The 22,562-nt window shown below is 38.8% G+C and overlaps 4 protein-coding genes and 1 pseudogene across 4 annotated transcripts; 2 read left to right on the forward strand and 3 right to left on the reverse strand.

The window, feature by feature from the left end:
• The first annotated feature begins 219 nt into the window (after nt 1–219).
• On the forward strand, nt 220–5,186 carry LOC106383544 (annotated as a pseudogene).
• An 86-nt stretch (nt 5,187–5,272) lies between these two features.
• LOC106383563 (L-gulonolactone oxidase 3) lies at nt 5,273–7,851 on the reverse strand. Its single transcript, XM_013823646.3, has 3 exons — nt 7,053–7,851; nt 6,304–6,559; nt 5,273–6,218 (listed from the first exon to the last, which is right to left on the reverse strand). Exons 1-3 carry the CDS (start codon nt 7,722–7,724, stop codon nt 5,392–5,394), a joined length of 1,755 nt encoding a protein of 584 aa, XP_013679100.1. The 5' UTR covers nt 7,725–7,851; the 3' UTR covers nt 5,273–5,391.
• Nucleotides 7,852–10,684: 2,833 nt separating this feature from the next.
• LOC106383575 (E3 ubiquitin-protein ligase PUB23-like) lies at nt 10,685–11,912 on the reverse strand. Its single transcript, XM_013823657.3, has one exon. It carries the CDS (start codon nt 11,803–11,805, stop codon nt 10,879–10,881), a length of 927 nt encoding a protein of 308 aa, XP_013679111.1. The 5' UTR covers nt 11,806–11,912; the 3' UTR covers nt 10,685–10,878.
• Nucleotides 11,879–17,134, reverse strand: LOC106416207 (ER membrane protein complex subunit 1-like). The gene is made up of 2 exons (XM_048747748.1): nt 13,167–17,134; nt 11,879–13,087 (listed from the first exon to the last, which is right to left on the reverse strand). The coding sequence occupies exon 1, from the start codon at nt 15,282–15,284 to the stop codon at nt 13,599–13,601; it is 1,686 nt and encodes a 561-aa protein (XP_048603705.1). The 5' UTR covers nt 15,285–17,134; the 3' UTR covers nt 11,879–13,087; nt 13,167–13,598.
• A 210-nt stretch (nt 17,135–17,344) lies between these two features.
• On the forward strand, nt 17,345–19,818 carry LOC106383583 (ultraviolet-B receptor UVR8-like). Its single transcript, XM_013823665.3, has 5 exons — nt 17,345–17,553; nt 17,641–17,799; nt 18,177–18,212; nt 18,298–18,422; nt 18,488–19,818. Exons 1-5 carry the CDS (start codon nt 17,457–17,459, stop codon nt 19,709–19,711), a joined length of 1,641 nt encoding a protein of 546 aa, XP_013679119.2. The 5' UTR covers nt 17,345–17,456; the 3' UTR covers nt 19,712–19,818.
• Nucleotides 19,819–22,562: the final 2,744 nt, after the last annotated feature.

Below are 22,562 nucleotides of genomic sequence, written 5' to 3' on the forward strand. Positions count from 1 at the left end.
TGTTGTTTAATTTTTCCGATACTTGTTAGTCTGTTACCCTAATGAAGCTATTTATATTAATGTTTAGATATTTTTCACTAAAATTAAGAAATATCGCATTCAACAATTGACCTATACATATACAAATACGTGTCGACAATATGTGGAGAGGTACGTAATCTTGTTTCGTGTAATTGGTAAATAAACAGACCAGATGGTGACATGGCAGTGCAGTGTTCCAGAGATATGAGTTGTTTTTTATTTCAAAAAGAGTTAAACCATTTATATCAAATAATAATTATTTTATATATATGAAAATAAACCCTCGTTTCAAGGATAAAAGAGCTTCAGATTCTCTCTCTTCTTTCTCAACAGTCTCTCTCTACAAAAAAAAGGTTTTCCCCCTTTCTCTCTCTCCTTGGCGTCGTCTTAGGGTTTCGCGAAATTTCGCAGTCAAATTCTACTCTCTCCCGACGAATCAACCCTCGAAGCTTACCTAATCTTCTTATCCACAAGCTTCTGAATCGTTCGATGCGGTTTTCTCCCCTTGCCGCTTAAGATCGAGCTCGAATCTCGCGTCTCTGATTAACTCCGGTCGGATTTTCTCCCAGGTGCGTGTCTCCGACATGAATCTCTGATTGGTTCAATTTTAAGGTTTCGTATAGGGTTAGATCTTGCGGTAAGAGATTCACCTTGACTTGTAGCTGACTTCGTGTTTTTTTTTTCTAATCGAGGGCTCTTCACTGTTCATTTATACGTTTCTTCTAAAAAAACTCGATGTTCTTACTTTTTTTTTTTAGATTTTTATTTCATTCACGGACTATTCACGTGCGGATAGATCTGGACCGTATTAATTAGTGGGTCTTCGGTTATCTTTGTTAATCACATACGGTTAATTTTTTAAGTGTCTTATTTTTTGTTATTTTGCTTCTAAATAATTTGATTCTAAACCCTAATTTACTCAATATTAATATTTTTTGTTCGTAAGTAGGAGATTATATTGAAACAGGCCTGGTCTCATTTTTTTCTTGGGCATGTTCGTGTGTCTGAAAACCCTAATTTTAGGTTGGTGTTTAAGTTTAGGTTAATGTTTTGACTAATATCTGTCTATTGATTAATTTTGTTTTATGAAATGGGATGATAGTGAAGAAATTTCGTTCTTGATTTTATGTAGACTTTAGGGTTTACAAAGTTTAATTTACAATGGAATTTTAGAGGTAATTGGATGTTGGTTATGGAATGTTATTTCATGTGGATTGTTTGAATACAATGGTGTCAATTAGCTATAAATATTCCTTAATTTAATTTAGAGTTATATGTGTGTTTCGTATATATGGAAAGTAAAGATTTTGAAGCGTTGTTTCTTTATATGCAATCATCATAACTTAAATATTTTCATTTTCTGATGCTAAGAAACATTATGATCATGTGTTTATTTTTGCAGCACTTGTTGTGTAGAGAGTAGAATGGTGGAACTTAGTTAAATCATCACTAAGACATAAAAATCTTCTTGAAGCAAAATCAATGGGATCCTCCATTAAGATCAACTCAATATCCATAGATCTTGCAGACGCTGCTAAAGAGATTGATATGGTAAAATGTGATCATTTCTCCATACGGTGAGCCTTCTATATATATTGACCTTATGTTATTAACCTTCCTTGTTAATTAAAGTATGTTTATATTTTCCAATTACTATGTTGTGATCACTTCCAAATGCGTATAAATATATATGTACAATAGCAAGATACAAGTTGAAATGACATTGAATATATATTGAATTTTTCTTCTTCTTAATTTGATGATGCAGTGGATACGTAGCTGAAACTCGTGAGAGAGATCATAACAAATGTTGGCCGTTTCCGGAGGAGAGTGTTACTTTGGTGGACCAAGAAAACTATTCTCTTCCTTCTTTATCTGTTCCAAAGTTTAGATGGTGGCGTTGTATGAGCTGCATCAGAGATATCAATGCTGATGAAACAAAAGGTAAAACACATTCCAAAACTGTTTAATATATGTTTCATATAATAGCTAGAGATGAAGGGTTGCTTGAACTTATGCATGTAAGTGGCTTTTTAGATTGTGGACTGCATCCAAACTCAAAAAGTTTAAGCGGGAAAAAGCAGCTTGATGGAAATTCTTCGGTTATCCTAAGTCAAAGCAAATTGAATTCACTAACTATTATTGATCAGGAGAAAGAAAGGAGAACTGGTATTGAAGGTATACATATTCTTGTTTTAGTTTCCATAATAAAGCAATTAAACATATAATTTTCTTGCAGATAATGCTGTTGAGAAGAAAGGAGATGCAAACTGCAAGAGATCTCAGAAGGATGATCATAGAGGTACAAAAAAAATTTCTACTCAAGCAAATTAAAGTGTGCTGATACTAGAAACTAATTTTGTAAAGGTCAAACAATTAATTGCAGCTACTATTTTTCTTAAGAGAGGTAATAATCCATCTACAGATGCTTCTACTGTTAAGAGCAAGAGCAGAAAGCTCGCAAGCCAAGAGCATGTAAGAAACAAGAAAGCTAAAGTAACAGATATTAGCAGCTGGAAAGAGAAACATAACGTGGGTGGTCAAGCCGTGACAACTTTTGGATCATCTGATATCGCTGGTGTGGTTGATGATACGCCTCCTAAGGCCATCAAGAATCATAACAAAGACAGTCTTGCTCTTACGGAATGCGATAACGGTTCATCAGAGAGTATAAATCTCGCCATGACTGGTTTGCAGCGTAGGAAAACTCGCAAGGTTCGTCGGCTTAGCGAGCTGCTTGATCAACCCGAGACCAAAACCAGTGGTGGTAAAGAAGAGCCTTCTTCTTCGAAAAGGGGTAGAAAGAGAAAAGTGTTGCCTGAAAACAACTACGTCAGCAGGAAACTAATCACAGTCGGTGCAACTTCTGAAAATGACTCCGATCAAGATTATAGTACATCAAGTGATAGTGGGTTTGATAGAGATCTTATTAAGGGCAAGCAGAAGAACAGAAGGTTCCAGGTCGTTGACGAGTTTGTACCATCAGTACTTCCTTGTGAAACTTCACAAGATCTTAGTAAGAGCACTGCTTTATCAGTTCCTTGTCCTCTGAGTACTCAGAGAACAGAGAAGAAGCTCAGCTTATCCAAGAAGAAGAAACATAAGCCTGTTTCAGACAACGAGAAGAGTACACTGATCAGCTTTGGTTCCCAATATACTAGAGATTTGTTGAATGATCGTTTAGCTTCAGAAGGATATTTTAGAAAACCTATCCCTCAGCTTAATGTTAGGCCAGAGAATGATCATGTGAGGTCAAGAGATGTGGAAGAACCAAACCGTCTTGGAGAGTTTGGTTCCTCTTCCAAACCCTACACAGGTGGATGGTTGAGAACAGGAGTGGATGCCAACAACAATACAGATAAATTGTCCTTTCAGAACTTCAATCTAAGAGGCACCACTTCTTCTACTGGTGCTGACAGAAAGGGGAAGACAGTTATGTTCCAAGAACAACAAGAACCACCCAAAAGCCAAAGCCATGATAGAACTGAAGACCAAAACGACGATATCCCCATGGAGATAGTTGAGCTCTTAGCCAAAAACCAATACGAAAGGTGCCTTCCAGACAAAGAAGAGCCATCACAAGAAGCAACACACAAACCCAAGAACACTCTACTGATCGATCTCAACGAAACTTATGACAACGGAGGCTCGCTGGAGGATGACAACAACAACATATCAAGACCACCAAAACCTTGTGAAACCAATGCAAGGAGAGAGTCTCTTGACTTCTTCCCTATAAGTCAACCCTATGTGCCTTCTCCCTTTGGTATCTTTCCTCCTCCTCCTCCTCAAGATAACCGGCCTAGCTCCATCAGGTTCTCTGGTCACACCTGCCAGTGGCTTGGTAACGTCCCAGCTATGTCTACTCATCCTCCCCCATATAGGGTACTACGTCCGTGTAACACGTGCCAAAGTGGTCCACACCAATACAGAGAACCACCTCTTCATCCAATATGGGCAACAACTTCAGTAAGACCAGTTTCTTACAACATGGATCCGTCGACGAAGCTTGGTATGCTTCCACAGCCACCACCACCCAGTGATAAGAATACATGGAACCTTAACTTCGTCGCCGCCGCCGCCGCCAACGGGAAGCAAAAATGTGGGTCTAGTTCAGAACTCTCGTTTGGGTGCAAACATGGTGGTGGAGTTAATAATAATAGTAGACCGGTGGAAGCGTTCTCTAGTGAGAGCTCTATACCTGCGTTGCATCTACTCAGCCTTATGGATCCTAAGATTGGACCAAACACTCCCTCTGACCACCAGGGAAACACTAAAGCTACTCAAAGACACTTCCCACTTGCTAGCCAGCCTAAGGGACGTGTAGATATACAAACAGGAGACTCTAGTAAGCAGTTACCTTATGATTATTACAGCAAGAGTTTCCCCATGGTTCCACCACTTGGTGCGTCTTCATTCTCGTTTCAAAAGCCACAAGCTCCATGGATCCATCATCACCAAGAGAAGAAGACCATGAGAAAAGAGCCGGTTTACAGCAGCAATGACCAAGGGAGGTTCCAGCTACTAGGGGCGTCTGATTCAATGAAGCTCCCTTTGAAGTTTCACGTGATGGGTAAAGAGAAGAAACAGAACAGGAAAGCAGAGAGCTGCGGGGAGGCCTCGGCGTGGCCTCCAAGGAACAGTTGTGGAACCATTGTGTGCAGCGTGAGTAGAAACCCGGCTGATTTCACGATTCCTGAGCCTGGGAATGTTTACATGTTAACTGGTGAAAGTCTCAAGGTTCGAAAACGCGCAACATACAAGAAAAAACAAGTTTGTCTAAGCAAGACGCACTGAAGCAGACTACAGAAAATGCCTAGAGATAATATACAAAGTGGACGAGACATGTGTTGGTAAGTTGCTAAGACTATATAGTTTGTTTATGTGAATCTTTGGTCAGATGGTGAGAGAAGAGGGGGTCACAAAGAGACACCGTTTCTACTGAAATCAAGAATAAGGCAGACACCAGTTATTGGATCTTTGTGCTCTGCACATCTCTCTTCTCTTATGTTTGTTTGTTTGTTAAGGCATACTTGGAAACATTCAGCCTGTGTATATATTCATAGACCTTCTCTTTCTTTGTTTTACCTTTTATTGGATATACCTTTCATTGTGTTTGATATTTTGTATTAGTATATGATAAAGAGTATCCAAATGTTTCCAAATATTCGTTTTTAAAGAAGTTAAATACGGATTTTATGATCCATAGAGAATAACATGTATCCTACAATTTGTAAATATCCAATAAATCTGAGTAACAATTATATATTTATTTTATTAATGATCCTGGAGGAGAGTCCAATACATTCATAATGAAAATGAATTTTTATTCTTATTATCTTTTAATCACTGGAAACAAGAAGTTTTTAGTTAAGCCATTGAAACTTTAGCTGAGGAGAATCTGCAAACCCTAGCTTGTGTGTAAACAAGACCTTGTCTACAAAAGTAACCTTTAGAAGGGCTACAATGCCTGTCTTCTGAACACACACAGTTCCCTTCAAGCGCACATCCATCATACTTTAAACCTTCTCTCCCAAAAAGAATCTCATCTGACCATTCACTAGAAAACATCATCTTAGGATCTAACTTGTTCTTCACTTCCAAAAACTTGTCAAAGTTAGGTCCATACTTTTGCTTCACGCCAAAGAAACCCACTTTCCTATTTTTCCCCCAATGCGGCTTTGCCCCGTGTTTTAAAAACGCCATCTGCTCCATCTCCTCCATCACATCTTGGTTTAACCTCGGGGTTAACGCATCGTCAGCTCGGTAATAGTTAAAGTCAATGACCACAGAGTCCTCTCCCTGGCCGAGATAAGCCTTTGAGCCCTTGATGAAACGTATGAGGATACCATTGTAGATGTCGATGCCGCAAAGTCTTTCGGGTTTCATGTCTCGTAGCTTCTTCACGTCGAGGATAAAGTCTCTAAACCGAGGTAACGGGAATATAGCAGTTGTCTCGTAGAAGAACAGACCATTATATCTTGGATCCCAAGAGCAAGAGACATCAATTCTAAAGGAGGATGAGTAAAGGCAAGACCCTGATGTCTGAATCTTTCCTTGGTTACCGATAACCGGATACCCGGTAAAGAGTAAACCATTGTTCTTTAAACCGTTCCCGGTTAATTTCTTGTAAGCCAACGTAGTATCAGCCGTCGTGCACTTCCCACTCTCGCTTTTACTAGCTTCAAGTGACTTCTCTGCAGCATTTTAAAATTTTAACCGTCTAAACCGGACTAAACCGGATATGGTAATTATGTCCACAGAAAGAAAAAATGAACTAACCTAATGCTCGAACGCCTTTAGAGATCAAGATAGGGTTGGACTGAAAACCAATGAAATCGTTGACTCCGTTGCCGGAGACGTTGACCGGTGAACGGACATCGTAACGGTAAACGGCAGTTTTTCTAGAAGGATACCAAGTGATGTCTCCGAACTCGAATCTCTTGCCATGCTCCATGAAAATTTCTTCAAGAGCTACGTCAGATGTGAAGTTATACGTGATACTTCTCTTGAATGCTTTCTCTATCGAAAGCTTTACCTACATAACGAGATTCAAAATGATTTGTATAAACACAGAGAATAGTTAACGGTTTTAACTTATACTTGCTCAGTTTATTTTAGTAGATGAAGTTTTAGCAATAAATTTTTTTTTATTTTCTAACAAAGCTGGATTGTCCGAACCCCGAAAACCAACTCGATGAAATATAATCAACATAAACAATGACAAAAAAGAAAAAACCGAGTCCAAACACCACTTGCAAACTTATTACCATTAAGTTCGGAATTGTGCAAGCTATGGAGTCAATATAACCCATAACAAATTAATAAAACATTTAGTTTTGCGTATTTTCTTAATAAAAATATTATTAATCATCTATTTAATCAAAAATCAACAAATAAAAAATAAACTGTGTAATATGAAGAATTATTTAGTATAAAAATTAATATTTCATGTTAAAAACGTTATATAATTTGAAACCCATTTTTTATTAAAAAACGTATCTATTTAATAACGCTGGGAGTAATAATACCTTTGAGATTACTCCTAAAACACCCAATGACACTTTAACGGCGTTAAGAAGCTTATCGTCTCTCCCTTCTTCGAGTCTAATAACTTTAGCGTAACGTTCAGATGAATTCGCTGGAACCACAAGGCTGATTCCGACAACATGATCGTGAACCGAACCGCCTCGTCCCGACCACGAGCTTCCGTGGGACCCAGTACTAATAAGCCCACCAATACTCACTCCTTCCCAATACGGCGACGTTCCTATGCTAAACCCAGCTGCTTCCACTTTATCGATCAGCTCCCTCAACGACACTCCCGAGTCAGCCGTAACCGTTAACCGGTCCGGTTCAATTTCGATAACCGAGTTGTATTTTGATGTGCTGATTAGCATTGCGTCTGAACCGGAAGGGCAAGCGAGTTTAGGTATGGTGTGAGAGAATTTGGTGACGGTTTTGACCTTGAGATTGCGCTCAGACGCGTAAGCCACGGCTTTACGAAGCTCTTCCTCCGTCGTTGGGTATGTGATGTTAGCCGCCTTGCAGGTTTTCCGGTCAGGCCACGTTCCGTAGGCGCTCGAGACGGTGCAGCCGGTTTGGTCGCATCGTACCGGTGGTTGTGGTGGCACGGAACGGACGGTCGATATAGTGACGAGGAGACAAAAGATTGAAAGGGATATTGTGTGAGAAAAACGCATGATTATACGGAGTGATTATGTGAACGGTACTCATGGTACTTAGTACTTATTTAGAAGAGAGGCGTTTGGAAATGCAAAACATTGCTTCGAAGGAAACAAATATTGCCAGATATCATATAATAATTGATTTCAAATCTTATATGATTTTCTTATAAATATGTGGCTGAAATAGCATCTTTTGGTGTGAATAGTATGATTATTTCTTCTTTTTGACCAGTGCATTATCATAAGAATATAAGAAATTAAAATTCCTATAATCTAAGATCTGGGTCAAGAACTAAACAGCACAACTATGTTATAACTTATAATCCCTTGATGAATTGGTGTCACTGTCACATATGAAAATCAATAGGTCTAAATAGTGAAGGCGGAAGTTGACAAAAGAGTTGATCTGACAAAACAGTACAAAAAGCATGTTGTTGTGTGTGTGTGTTTTTAGAAAAAACAAAGCATGTAATGTTGGTTATAGTGAGTATGAATCAATTCGTTAGTGAAATATATAATTAAGATATCGATGTTAATCAAATTCAATTTACATCAAAATAAATTGTTTACATTATCTAATAACGTGAATATCGACTCTCCTAAAATAATGGATGTATGTTCTAGAGATATTACATCACTTCCGAGACTAATAAAATAATTGGGCGAGGGTTATGAATCACAAGTTATTGACATTGGTGATTGCTTATTCAGAAATTAAGTGATAAGATTACTGGATTAATGCAATATATTTTAGTTGGTTACGACTCCAGGAGTATTATTGGTACCATCATTATCATGGAGTAAAAGGCAAACAAACCCTCTAAACTCATTTTCGCCCTTGGCCAACCTATATTAAAAGATGTTCTTGTGGGAACGAACCCTCATGCCATTCAGGGGCAGCTCTTGTAGAAGTAGGACCGATTTTTACATGTTGATGGTTAACTTAAGAAATACTTGGCCTGACCGGTCCAAACCTTGCATCTAATGGTTTATTGTGGATTGATCATTAAATGCGACGGTCTAAAACCTAAAACCAAATCATTTTTTAAACAGGCAACCATCAAACGGATTAACTCATCCTAATATATTTTATGTAGAAATGAGGATTAATTTGGTTCAGTCTTTTTCCTTTTTGAATTAGGTACGTTTTCAGACTTAAAAAAATCCAAACAATATTTTGTCAATATTTTGAAAGCCTTTAGTAAAAAAATAATATTTTGTCAGTTTTGGGAATACTTTTTAATTTGTACTCTTAAACATTATGTTTGATAGTGTTACAAAAAAAAAACATTATGTTTGATAAAAACATTCATATATAGTTTTTATTAAAAGATTTTCAAGTTCTTTTTAATAAACACTATTTACGTATAGTTTTATCAGATCTATAAAAAAAAATTGGTGTAAACAGATCTATAAAGTTTATAAATTAGACCAAAAATAATGTTTATATAGAAAATGCAAGTCGTACGTTTACGTCCATAGGCAATTTGCTGTTAAATTTGATGTTAAATTTGATGTCTAGAGTTTGAGGTTAAGTACTTCACATTTGTTTAAAATAAATACATAATTCGTATGCTTTAAATCTATTACGGTTTTTTGACCCCAAAAAAAATATATGTTACGGTTAATGGGTTGTATTGGCCATATTTCTATCGGAGTACGATATTTTGTAGCTTTGGAGACTGTTAAGTTAAAGGTAGTGATATGGTATGATATATATTACCAACTCACTAAGCGGAATAATTAGTCGCAAACCAAATTATCGTTCAAATAAACTGGCTGGTGCGGTTGGTCATAATTATACTTTTGGTACGTACGTGGTATTGAAATGTTAAATATGTCGTCATTACTTGCCATAACCCTGGCGAGATCAGTAAAAAGGGAGTAACGCTAGCTTATTTTTTGGTAAACTTATTCTACCCTAGTTAATTTGTAGATTTGAAATTTGTATAGGTATGATGTACATCATAATACGTGAACGTGTACTAGGTCAAACAATGTAGGTGTACATTACGTATGTCAAGTTTTACTTTTTGTTGTACGTTCATTTGCATCAATTCTAATTTTATTGGTAGACCAATAAGTAGTCCATTTTTTCTGGATACTTAGGGCAAGAAATTATATTTGATTCGTATTATAGCTTCTACCATTTTTAATTTTTTTTATTTCTGATTATAGAGTTTTTAGACCTGAAACTTTTTTTTTAATGAATGAAAAATTTATATTCATAACAAAAGAAAACTTTTTTACAAAGAATGCATCATTGTGTAGAAGTCTATCAACTATTCCAAAGATTGTATGGTAAAACACTTGAACCTGAAACATTAAAAATAAAATTATTATATGTACGTTTTAATAAAGGCGTTATGTATAGTATCGGAATTGCTATATATATGAAATGACCTGAACATGTTCTCGTCTCTGTGGACGTGTCTCTCAGCTAATAAACAGATAGACCACCACATATGTTAATGCCAAATAGCTAGTCGGAAAATGACCAATCCATGAATAGGAAACAACACATGAGTTTCCTTGTTTCTAAAGTATTGTTCTCTTTCATTGTAAGATGAAACTTTATCAGACCAGAAGCATATGATTACTTCTTGAATATTTACCACCCGCCTAAGAAGATATGATTGAATACAAGGATGTTTGTACGTGCAAAGACCATTCTAGCTAGCTAAAGTTAAGTGTTCCGTAAAAAACTAGCTAAAGTTATAAAGCTATGAAATCACCATTTTCGCATGTTACCAATCAGATTCACCATCTACACTATACATATTGAAATATATAAAGGTAATGCTCGTTTCTGTTTTACTCTTCACTACTAACCTTTTACTTTAACAAAAAGAAATTTAGAATAAGCAAAATATAAAATGCGTTTAATCATCCAATGATGCATGCAATCAAACATAGTTTCTTTGTCAGAAATAAGATTTTGGGTCGTTCAGCAAATCTGTCTTTCATAAAATAAATAGATTTTAAAATAAATTTATTTAGGAAGAACGAGTAAATAATACATACATAACATAAGATATACACATGGATAGGGGGAGACAGAGACGAAGGCCCACACTTCTTTAACAAAAGAACAACAAGCCCGTGACCCCAAACTAGCTTTCAGATTTATTTTATCTGACATAATCTCAGCCGTTGGATTTTATTTTTCCTATGTCCCATTCTGACTCAGATCCAACCGTCCATATTCTTCAAGGGTCTTCAATAGGTGGGCCCCTTTTCTTCTCCCTCTCGCCGTACACTCTCCTTCCAGCGCCAGCGCTACCGCCCTCGCCACTTCCTCCGCCGGCGCCACAGTAATCTCTTCGCCGGAAAATGCTCCTCCTCTTCCGTAAACAACGGCGAGTATGCTTATGGCGTACTCTCTCCCCCTCCCCGCCAACCTCGCCATCACCGCCACCATCGCCGGCACCGTCATTGCGTGAGCACGAACCTCCGCCGCGCCTTCCGCCGTCGTGCACATGAGCTCGAGCGCAGCTAAGGCGCGCTCCACCGCAGAGTTCTCCAGCCCCGCCGCGGTTTCCACCACCGCTCTGGCGGCTCCCGCCTCGACCGCCACGCGGCGGTTGCCTTCGGCGAGGCAGAGCGCGAGGAGGATCTTGGTGACGTATTTGGCGGTTACGATCCTGTTGCCGCGAAGGCAAGAGACTAGGCCTCGCATGAGACCCGGAGGACACGTCGGATCAGACGGCGGGTCGGGTACGACGACCCGCTCGAGTAGCTGAAGAGCTAGGAGCTTGTCGGATTCGGAGACTGACGCGAGGTGAAGCTCAGCGATCTGGTAGGTTTCTTGGAGAGTGGTGGCGACCGGAAGAGGCGGAGGACGAGCGGGAGCTGGAGGAGGAGGAGTGGTGGACGGAGTTTGATCAACATGATGAGGGAAGCGCCATTGAGTGAAGCTTTGAGAAGTGGAGGTCGAGGAGGATGAAGAGGACGAGGTGGTGGCTGGCTTCCGGCGAGGCTGTTGGTGGGGTGAGGTAGGACTGAGGACGGATTGTGTGCAGCGGCGGAAGAAGCCACATGAGAAGAGAGGACGCGGTGGCGCGTTGGGTTTTGGTTTCTGGTTTGCTCTCATCATCGCTGGAGATTTGGGGAACTTTAGTGAAGTGAAAATGAAGTGAAGCGAACGTCTGTCTTTAAATAGTAAGAAAATAATTGATTCGCACCAAATTTGTCAGGCGTTAACACTTGTTCTCCCTGAGATTATAACTCGTATTATTAAAGCCGTAAATTGTATAATCATGTGATGTCATGTGTGCGTGTGTATATGGGAACATTGTCCAATTAAAAATTAGATGACGAATCTTAAACTCCCTTATTGTGAATACTTAGGGTAACGATTAAACTATTTACGTATAAAGACAGGTTTGTTCCGAAGACGACATAAGCAGCTGGTTTGGTCTTAAACCAATCTGCAAAAACAGACATAGGCTTTTCTATAAACTTCAAAATTTCAGACGGTTCAGCTCAAAACTCTATGTGACAAAGGTCACAAGTAAGAGTCTGTAAAGTATTCAGTTTCCAAAGCCTAACATCAAGAATTTTTTTTTCTTTCTAAGAATGCCAACACAAACATTCTACAACTATGAAAAACCAAAAAGGGCTTTAAACTTTTGAAAGAATCCAATCACCTCCATTTTTCACTTAGCTCCTTTTTCTTTGAAACGACCCAGGTAATGTAGATGGCTGCAACGAGTGCTACAATCGTGATCAAGAGAAGTGCATAGCTGAAATCATCGGTCAGCGAGTCGTACGTCTTTGAAGGAGCAAGCCTTTTGTAGAAGAGATCAACTCCGTAGGCAAAGACGTGTGTTGTTGACTCTAGCTTGGCCGGAGCTGTTACAATACCTCTTAGACCTTCTACTTTGAGAGAGTGTGTGATGTATGACTGTGATAATACGACAAAGCTCACTAGAATCGACATAATCACACAAACACGGACTAGGCACAGAAACCAAAAAGGGATGTATGAGTGTACCTGAGGAATGATGGGTAATGAATCGGTAAGAGGGATGATTCCTTCTTCTTTCTCAGCTTGCGAGGGGTTAACAAATCGTTTATCAAGTGCCAATATCTAATCACTCATTGGAATAGTTTTGAGTATCAGTTCACCAATCATCAATGGAGGTATCTATATACATAATATGATGTGTAATCTTACAAACCTGATCTCCGATGGTACCGATGAGAAGCTGCTTCGATGTTATTCCCTTTGCTGTTGATGTCACCGCGATGGTTTTCACCGACTGAGCAAAGAAGTATGACTGCGACTTTGTGAACATCTCTGGTCTAGAGTATGACGAGATTGGTGCTGTTAGATTGTGCTTTCCCAAAACTAGTTTCCAGACGTTTTTGTTCTCCTACAAATTAATGTTTCATGGAGTGATGAAGAACACTAGCATCAATTGATAAAATGTTTTGGGGGTAATGAAGGCATACCGCCCGAGACTGATCATAGATCTCGACGACCGTAACCTCGTACTTGTGAGCTCAAAGATTGAAGTAGTGGTAAACAACCCAATTCTCACTAAATACATGCAAACAATTTTCAAAGGTTTAAGATAGTTGCACTGACTCATGCAATAGTGTGACAACTTACAGCATGAACTGGCCCTTGGCAGCCTTGATGTGACAAACGGTGCAGTATACGCCCTGTGATGGTGTCAATGAGGTATACCACAAGTGCTGACTCCTCCGGTGTAACTGAACCAATATCACCCGCGCCTTTTGGTGACACGGTGGCCACAAACAGCAAGTTTCTTGATACGTATTTATACAACAGGTCTTGGTCTGTGTTGACTTTGGCTTGCGTATGAACAACCTGGAAAATACAATCAACTCACACATTTAATAAAATGAAGCATATGATGATTAGAAACCAATATTTAATACCTCGTTTGGTTTTCGTATTAGTGTTGAAATGATTTTCTCAGACTCCGAAGGAAACACAACAGTCCAAAGCTCCTTGGTGGTAAAGCAGTACTCATCTGCAGTCTCGCCAGCGCAACTGCTCTTCATTCCGTGTCCTCTGATGATACCATCATCACCCTCGACAGTGTACCAATATACATTTTGAAAGTCGCGTTGAAAGATGCGTAGCGCCTCTGAAGTTTTTGGGTACAAGTGGACATGGCCCTCGGTATCAGCTATCAGATGCAAACGTTGTTCCGTTGAATCGGTAAACGGAAGAGGCATAACTCGCACGACAGAGTGACCAATATCTGATGAGCTAATCTCCTTCCCTGTGTAGACATCTACAAATGAAAGCACACCTGGCGCACTTGAATCTGATCCGCACCTGCCAACTACAAGAACAGAAGGATTCTCGTCCATGGCGTGATGATGAGGGACCTGCCACTGATACAAACTGATACCACTGGGGCGTTCACAGGCTTCTGATTTGCTCGGAGAGTTTAGCAGCATAGACCAGACAATCCTCCCATCTCCTGTGTAGAGAGCAAAGAGTTTCCCAGCTCGAGTAAGTGCTATGAATAATTTACGAAAGCCGTTATGGTCACGGGTAAGTGTGCTCCTCCCGGAACTCTTCATCCTCATTTCTTGAATTGCTGCCACATCCTCTGGGCTTGCTAGCAACAAGGATCCCTTGAGCTTCAGCATGTGTCCCTTAAGCCAATCTACGAGAGTGTGTTCCACTTTTGCCACTGATACACCATCCTTCTCCACAGGGAGTTCCGCCGTTGTGACATCAGTCACTGACGCCAGGCGTTCTTCTCTGCTCCAAACAATCGCCCCTTGCTGCAGTAACAAGAGTGAGTGATCCTCCATCATTATAAGCGCCCGAAATCCATTACTTCTGTCTGTCTTGATATAGTTGTTTATGAAAACTTTATCCACACGCCCTCTATGTTGGTCCATTTCGATGCTCTCTCTAAGCAATACAGTATCCAAGTCATCCACAAGTTTCACCATGAGGTGAATCTTGCTACCTTCATGATGAACTGAGGCAAAGGCCACCTGATCATCTGCGACTGGAAGTGAATCACTGATGGCTGTTTCATCAGATAATGAATCTACCACCTCCAACTTTCCTTCGCCACCAACCCTCACAAATATAGTGCGTTTATTGACTTTTACAGCAAGCATATTGCTAAGACGAGGTGATAGAATCTCAGCGTTTCCAGAATCCTCAACAAGATCTGAAACAGGGGTTTTGTGGAAGCTAATATCCCCATCTAAGAAGTTAATAGTAACCAAAATTGACCTCGTTGAATCAAGAACAACAACTTTATCGCTTGAAACTGACAAAATCACGCCAGAGAATCCACCAGGGACAACCATGCTCTTTTGTGCAACTACCTCTCCAGTTCTGGGATCAATCTGGTAAACAACAGCCTTAGATGAATGAAGGAATCCAAGAACATAAATTATACTGCTTTCATGAGGTTGAAGAACCCGCTGAACTTCAAACCTGCGAGAGGCAATTGCCAAAAGCATTATAATATGCTTATCTGCACTCGAAGCAACCTCATTGAAATATAAAGTGAAGGCTGTCATACCCTTCCGCTGTGAAATCCTTTTTCCAGAGAATCTCACCATCTATAGCAGAAACAGCATGAAGGTACCCACCACCGAAAGCAAGAATAGGGTAGTCCTTGTCAACCTTCAAATTTATCTGCAAAACAGCTCTTAAGTCAAAAACAAGAAACCAAAGATATGATGACACAAACTAAGATTTCAGATAACTATCAGTAGTACCAAATAACTAAAACCCCTAGGCTTATACTACTAACCGGTACCGATAACAGTGACTTTGAACTCTGAGCGCTATGCAGCGACGTTTTCCACACCATCTGGCCATCAGGAAGGTTCCAAGCTCTTAACATACTTCCTTGTGACGAAAGGGTGATAACGTCTGTAATAATTTCAATCCAACAAAAACAGAGGTCAAGACTACGGCAAGTGAAAGCAAATAGTGCTGCTCAAGAAATTTTCAGGCGGTGGTTATGCGCTTTATAGAAGATTAATGTTTAGTCGGCCGTCTAAACCGATTTTTCGAACGCTTACACCTAATTTTAAAAATATCAGTTTGAAAAATCATTTCTTTTAGACTCGATACTACGTTGGCGCCGCCTAGACCGATTTTTAGAACACAGGGTACATCCTGAAATAGATGAACACCACATGTAATGAAGATGATTCCTACATTTTCCCAAGGCAATGTCAACACCATCGATAGCATCCTTTGTCCCAAGAACATACCGCCAAACTGCATCAAACCGCGTAAAGAGTGTAAAAGAGAATGAAGCAAAACGAGAGAGATAATATGCAGCTTCTTACAAATCTCTCCATGCCTAAGATCAAGAGAAGCAACAACATTCTCCTCGGTAGAGACGATCACACGCTTTCTCCCAGCTTTCTGAGTGTGGAACACTGCGTGCTTCACTTTCCCTATGTATCGTTGGTGCCTACGCAATACAACAACATTTGATTCTCCTCTAAATCAAACACTTAAAACGAAATCAACATCCAGTAAGCTTGACCCGATCGAATATCTCAAACTCACTAGTGATCGGTGAATCAATTAATTCTCAACAGAGTGATCTATCTAACATACTAAATCACAGATTAATTTGATTGGCGCGAAAGCTATAGTTCGACTTAGTAGAAGTACATTTTCGAAAACTTCTGAGCTGATTTTACTCGAATTCGGAAGAGGAAGAGAAGAGTTACCAATCCATGAGGCCGACTTGATCTTCATAGAGGGAGAAAGATACGATTGCAGATGATAAGAATATGAGGAGGAGGAGAGAAGCCTTAATCTCCATAGCCATATGACGATTGCTTACTAATTTTTCTTCTGGTAAGTGATACCAGCAGATCTGGAGAGGGAGGAGTAGGCCTGGACATTTTACCCGGACCCGAAGACCCGACCCGAAACTAATCCGAAAAAACCCGGTTCGGGTAGGAACCAACCCGATCAAATTATTCTATCGGGTCTTGTTGCAGAGGACCCGCGGGTTTTAGACCCGATCCGACCCAAATCTGAAACCCGATGGATATCCGAATTAATAATGTAAATTAAATAAAATGCATCAAAGAGGAATCAAAAACAAATTATTTGTCTAGAAAACATGGAGGTCAATCACTAGGAGACAACAAATTGTTGTTGTATCTCACATAGTTTAATATATATACACATTTTCAGATATTTTTTTGTATTTTTAGGTCTTTTTTAGATTGAACCTAAACCGAACCGACCCGAAACCGAACCGAATCCGAACCGATAAATTCTAATTACCCGAGTGGGTCTAACTATCTAAGACCCGACTCGATCCGGATTCGGCACGACCCAAACCGACCCAGAACCGAAAATTTGAAATTAGCTTATCGGATTCTAAACTTTTAGATCCGAAAGATCCGGACCCGAATGGACCCCGACCCAAATCCGATCTGACGACCTGAATGCCCAGGCCTAGGGAGGAGAAGCCGTGGTGGAGGGAGGGAGAGCTTTAACAAGCGGTTCGGTTCAGTAATCTCAGTTTAGTACGGATCGGTTTTCGGTTCCGGGTATTTTTTTTTTCAGGCCTAGAATTATCGTTTTAGCATTTTAGAATAATACAATGGGCCTAAAGTGCTGAGACTAGGCCCGAAGCTATTTTTGGATGATTATATTTAATTTAAAACTAATTTAGTAAAAAAGGAAAAAAATTAAGAATGTCGAGCTGATCACTGAACCTTATCCATAGAGAAGATCTTCGAGCAGTGGCAATGGAAGACAAAACGACGCCGTTACCGATCTCCGAAGATCTCTCCCGGAAAATCACATCTCTCGCCGCCGGCGAAGCGCACACCATCGCTCTGACTGGTAAACCAAAACAATCTCCACAGCTTCCATTTAGTTAGTAGATAGAGAGTGATTCCTTTCCTTCTCTTGATTTGATTATTCTTGCAGGCGATGGATGCGTTTACTCGTGGGGAAGAGGAATGTTCGGGCGTATCGGCACGGGGAGAGAGACGGACGAGCTCGTTCCAGCTCGAGTCGAGTTCGATTCTCCAGCAGCTCGAATCGTTGGTATTGCTGCTGGTGCTTATCACAGTCTCGCTGTCTCAGGTTGTTTTCTTCTCTTCGTAAGTCTCAATTTCACAGTTTCTATTAGCATATGTGCTGCTGCTGATTTGAATTAAAAGAATTATCTGAAAAAAATTGGTGACTATGAATGATGATCAATACATTTTGCAGTGTTCTAAAACTCAATGATTTTTTGAATGATTTTTTAAAAGATTTGGTTCTGGCGTAGCGTAGGCGTCTGACTAATCAATAATCCTCTATAAAGCACCTAGTTACCGCCTAGTGATTTCTTAAACATTGCATTTTTATGTGGTATAGTATGGTTTGAGATGTATATGATACGAATATAAGCTTGTTCGTGAATTCATAAATATAATATATGGATATGTAGTGACCATTCTCTTGTAAGCTTTTGGCAGATGATGGCTCGGTTTGGTGTTGGGGTTATAACATTTGTATCCTTTCATCTGAATGTATTGATATGGCTTTTGTATGCTCTCTTCTCTATATAATGCATTTGATTCCTTGACTGGTGAATGGATGGCCAACTTGGTTTTGATGGGGAGAACACCTTGGCTCCACGCTTGATACAGAACTTCTTTGAACAAGAAGCATCTAGTTCTTCTCCTGATGATTCAGGTAGAGAAGCTAGATCAGATTTAAAGGTATAGTCTTGCAAATAGTGTTGGTTTATATAAGTCAAAAGCCTGAATCATTACACTTGGGGTAGGTTTGTGCGGTTAAGGCTGGATCCATGATGTCGCTTGCCATTGATAACGCCGGAGGTCTTTGGATGTGGGGCAATGTTCCACCACAAGAGACCGGACCTGAGCCTCGTTTGTCTTTCACAAGCGTCCCGATTCCGTTTCCTATACCAGAGTTCAATGGCCGGACTGTTTTGAAGGTAGCATGTGGGGATGAACACGTTGTTGCTCTTGTTGGTTCTAAGGAGATTCAAGAACCTGCGTTGTATTCTTGGGGTAATAATCACCATGGCCAGTTAGGGCTTGGAGACGGAGAGGGCCGCGCAAGGCCTCAGGTTGTGGAGACGTTTAACCAGAACTCTGGTCTTACAGTCTACGACATAGCTTGCGGTGCTCATCACACAGCTCTTCTCACCTACAAGAAGGATGCACCGGAAGGACCAAGCGTTTGCTGGACCTTCGGGTTTGGAGAAAACGGTCAGCTTGGGCGTGGGAGCACCAAGAGCTCACCGGTTCCAGAGCCGGTTTCAGAGCTCCCGGAACACGCTCACTTAGTTTCTGTAGACTGTGGGTTGTTCCACACGAGCGTGGTGTCGTCCGAGGGATACGTGTGGTCATGGGGGATGGAGAGGGGACTAGGGCTATGCCCTGATGTGAATTTCTCAGAAGTGGAAGCAGGAGACGACAGTGTACCGAGAAAGATAACCGGTGGGTCTAGATTTCGTGACCCGGTTCAGGTTTCTTGCGGGGCTGCACATACAGTTCTCGTGGCGAACGGTGGTTACAAGATGTGGTCATGGGGAAGAGGAAGAAACGGACTGCTAGGGACAGGGAATGTTATGGACTGTTATGTTCCCACCCCTGTCTTCTGGCCGACGAATGAGGTGAAACAGGACAGTGAAGAAGCACCTAAACCTGATGCTGATGGCAAAAGCTCGTCAACGGAGGAGATTAAACAGCTACAAACAAAGCTTATGGTGATGGAAAGATACGCAAGCATACTTCACGGATCCATATTTGGAAAGCCTTTCAACGAAGAGGAAGATATACCGTATTCGTTACGGGTCTCCGGGTACTTCGATATGGGGAAAGAGTGGGGAGAGATGCTGGAGAGTGCTGATAAGAGTCAGCTTGTGAGGCTTCAAGCTTTCTATGAGGATATGATTAGTAGGGTTAAGGATAAGGTGTTGCAGAGAAGGATTCAGGAGATTATGAAAGATTGTCTTCAATCATCAGCCCCTAAACACTAGTGTAATATCACTTACTGTTGTGCTAAAAATAATATCGTCACTTGAACTGAAGCAGAGAACATATGTACTTAGAAATCATTTTGAATGATTTACTAAAATTTACTTAAGACAGATATAGGTAATGACTCAGATAAGAGATGGTAGATTTTCTATATTACTCTATAAATCCAAATTCCGAAAATACAATAAAATATCAAAAAGAAGTTCTTTAACTTTTAAACATGGTTGTGGTGCAGTTTGAAATAAATACATGGTTAGAAATCAGTTGAAATAGTAACTATACGTTCTAAGAACTCCTTTTAAAATTATATTTTAGGAACTTTTGATAGTTATTTTTTCTTGGAATATCGAATTAAAAAGGTATATTTGAGAATGCTCCATGAAAATCATTATCAACGATCAGTCCAAAAATTATGTGATCTTTCTTTGAAAAAAATTGTTGGCACTGTAGTATCCTCCTATCATCCACCAACCAGTGCAGGACAAGAGAAATCCATCCAATGATCATTGCAATGTCATTTCATATTAAATTTCCAATAAATAATGTCAACAAAATCATTTCATTGCCAACTCACTGTTGATGTTTGTAAAATAGAAATATATTGAATCCAAAGTTTTTTTTGGGCAAAGAGGAATAATATGGAAATATAATTCTATTTTGATAATGGTTGATATTTATGGCCTCTAGGTTCCAGATTGGGTCCATATGCAACTCTCTCTCTTTTTGAACTTTTTCCAAAGGCAACTTGCATTTTTTTTTCACGCATTTTTAATAGAATTTTGAAATTTTGTTTTCCAGATTTTCTTATTGATAGCTATTTTAGGCCGCAGATTTTTTTTTCTTCTTCAAATTATCAAATAGTTAATTCATTAATGGAGTTAAGTTATACATTTACTCTATTTAGATTTACATACAAATTATTCAGTGGGTGAATATTTCATGCTCTAAATATAATTCGTAAAATAAGCTAAGGTGATTCTTAAGCTTTATTAATTAAAAATTTAATAAGAAAAATGGTATTTTATGATAAAATAATAAATTTTAAGTATTTATCTTCCCTTTTTTCACTCCTAACACTAATCTTTGATTCTCCACCCGCTATTAAATAAATCCATATAACCGGTTAGATATTACACGTTGGATACTACTCTATTATCTACCACTTGTTTCGACCTTGGGTTTTGATTATAATACTAATCAAGAAGCACTAACCAAAGTATTTGTACAAAAAATAATTAAAAGCATCCTTGAAATGGCAAGCAGCAAAGAAAATCTCGACATATATAAGATATTGTATATTGAAGGCAATACTTCACTGCGCACGAATTCGAGTTTATTCTACTGCATTGGCATTTGTGGTTATATAATTTACAACTATCATAAACCGGATTAATAAGCCAACTACACTGCAAGGCTGACCAACTGCGAGACATATTATTAAATCAGTTTATAATAGGTATTCTAATGATTTACACAACTGCGAGACATATATATGGTAACTGTCAATTAAATTAATCGACTAAACGTGATTAAACTACCGAATTAACACGATCCTTAGTCCTTGCATATTTAGAGCAAAGCATATTAGTGGAGAATTTCAAGTGGTTCAGATGCCCTTGTATATAATATATAACGATATCAACATTGTGTAGTCTTTTCTTTTTACGATTTTGGTTGATGATCGTAATCTATAAAAAGTAATAAAGGAGTCAATGATTTCTTTCCGTTTTTGGAGTTATGCATAGACCATCATGAGACAGATACATTTTGATTTAAGAATTTCAAAACCTCACAAAGATATGCAATAAAAGTTACGTCGGATCCACTCTAGATTTGCGTGGTATAATGCCTGATAATAAAACCTAACGAATAAATATATACATGTACAATAGTTAGTGGGGAATAATTAGAGCTATGTGGATCTTAAATCTAATGAAACCGATCAGATTAACCCGAAACGAAACCAAAACAAAGGACAACCCTAGTGAGAAACCTTGGATCAAATTAACTTCAAATAGGTGGACAGATCCATAATTTTTTTTAACTGCAGACAAATATTTTGTATATGCACAATTTTTATATAATTTATTTAGATAACTAAATAGTTTTATTATGTTCATCACAAGTCTATTATAACAAAGAAACATTCAACATATGGAGTCGAATAATCATTTTCAACATAACTATAATCAAACAAATAAATATCTTGCTAAAATCCACACAAACTTTTGGAGTTTTCGAGCTGTTCGAAACATTTTAATTTCGGATTTTAATTTGGGAGAATTGGAAAAATGAGACACTTTAAACTTTTGTTTGTCACAATAAGACTTCTCATACTTTTGGCAATTTTAGACATGTTTTACCCTTTTCTAATAGGAAAAATAGTTAATTAAATTTTAAAAATGTAAAAAAAATATGAAAAGTGTTGAAAACATAAGTATGATAATATATATGTTTAAACTTTTTAAAAAAAAATTAGAATCATATTTTATTTTATCTTATACCTATAGTTAGAATACTCATTCTCGTAATCTGTGTAGTTTATATGTCTGATTCTAAGTATTAAACATAGATATATCATGGGTATATACCGTAAACTACCCTTTTTTATATATTCTAGCAAAGATAGAATCGGTTACGTTATAATCAAAAAAGATGTCTTAGGTATACCTACAGCTTGATAACGATTTATAGTCACAATTTAATGATATAGGTCGGTTATATTACGTGACATAACTTGTTATGCCTTTTACCTTATATGACGCCTACAGGAAGAATACAACTCTCACCAACTATACGGTGTTCTGCTTAGATAGTGTACATATTCTAGACAAATCGTGAAAATATGTA

This window comes from Brassica napus, chromosome A2 (assembly GCF_020379485.1).
Source record: "Brassica napus cultivar Da-Ae chromosome A2, Da-Ae, whole genome shotgun sequence".
Taxonomy (NCBI): Eukaryota; Viridiplantae; Streptophyta; class Magnoliopsida; order Brassicales; family Brassicaceae; genus Brassica; species Brassica napus.

Bases quoted from the DNA above. Each gene is read 5' to 3' on its own strand.
- LOC106383563 (XM_013823646.3), bottom strand. From the start codon at position 7,724: ATGCGTTTTTCTCACACAATATCCCTTTCAATCTTTTGTCTCCTCGTC. The intron at 6,560-7,052 runs GTATTATTACTC...CTCGTTATGTAG, and splicing joins TTTTAGGAGTAATCTCAAAG to GTAAAGCTTTCGATAGAGAA. The intron at 6,219-6,303 runs GTTAGTTCATTT...AAAATGCTGCAG, and splicing joins TAAAGGCGTTCGAGCATTAG to AGAAGTCACTTGAAGCTAGT.
- LOC106383575 (XM_013823657.3), bottom strand. From the start codon at position 11,805: ATGATGAGAGCAAACCAGAAACCAAAACCCAACGCGCCACCGCGTCCT.
- LOC106416207 (XM_048747748.1), bottom strand. From the start codon at position 15,284: ATGGTGAGATTCTCTGGAAAAAGGATTTCACAGCGGAAGGGTATGACA.
- LOC106383583 (XM_013823665.3), top strand. From the start codon at position 17,457: ATGGAAGACAAAACGACGCCGTTACCGATCTCCGAAGATCTCTCCCGG. The intron at 17,554-17,640 runs GTAAACCAAAAC...TTATTCTTGCAG, and splicing joins GCACACCATCGCTCTGACTG to GCGATGGATGCGTTTACTCG. The intron at 17,800-18,176 runs GTTGTTTTCTTC...AGCTTTTGGCAG, and splicing joins TCACAGTCTCGCTGTCTCAG to ATGATGGCTCGGTTTGGTGT.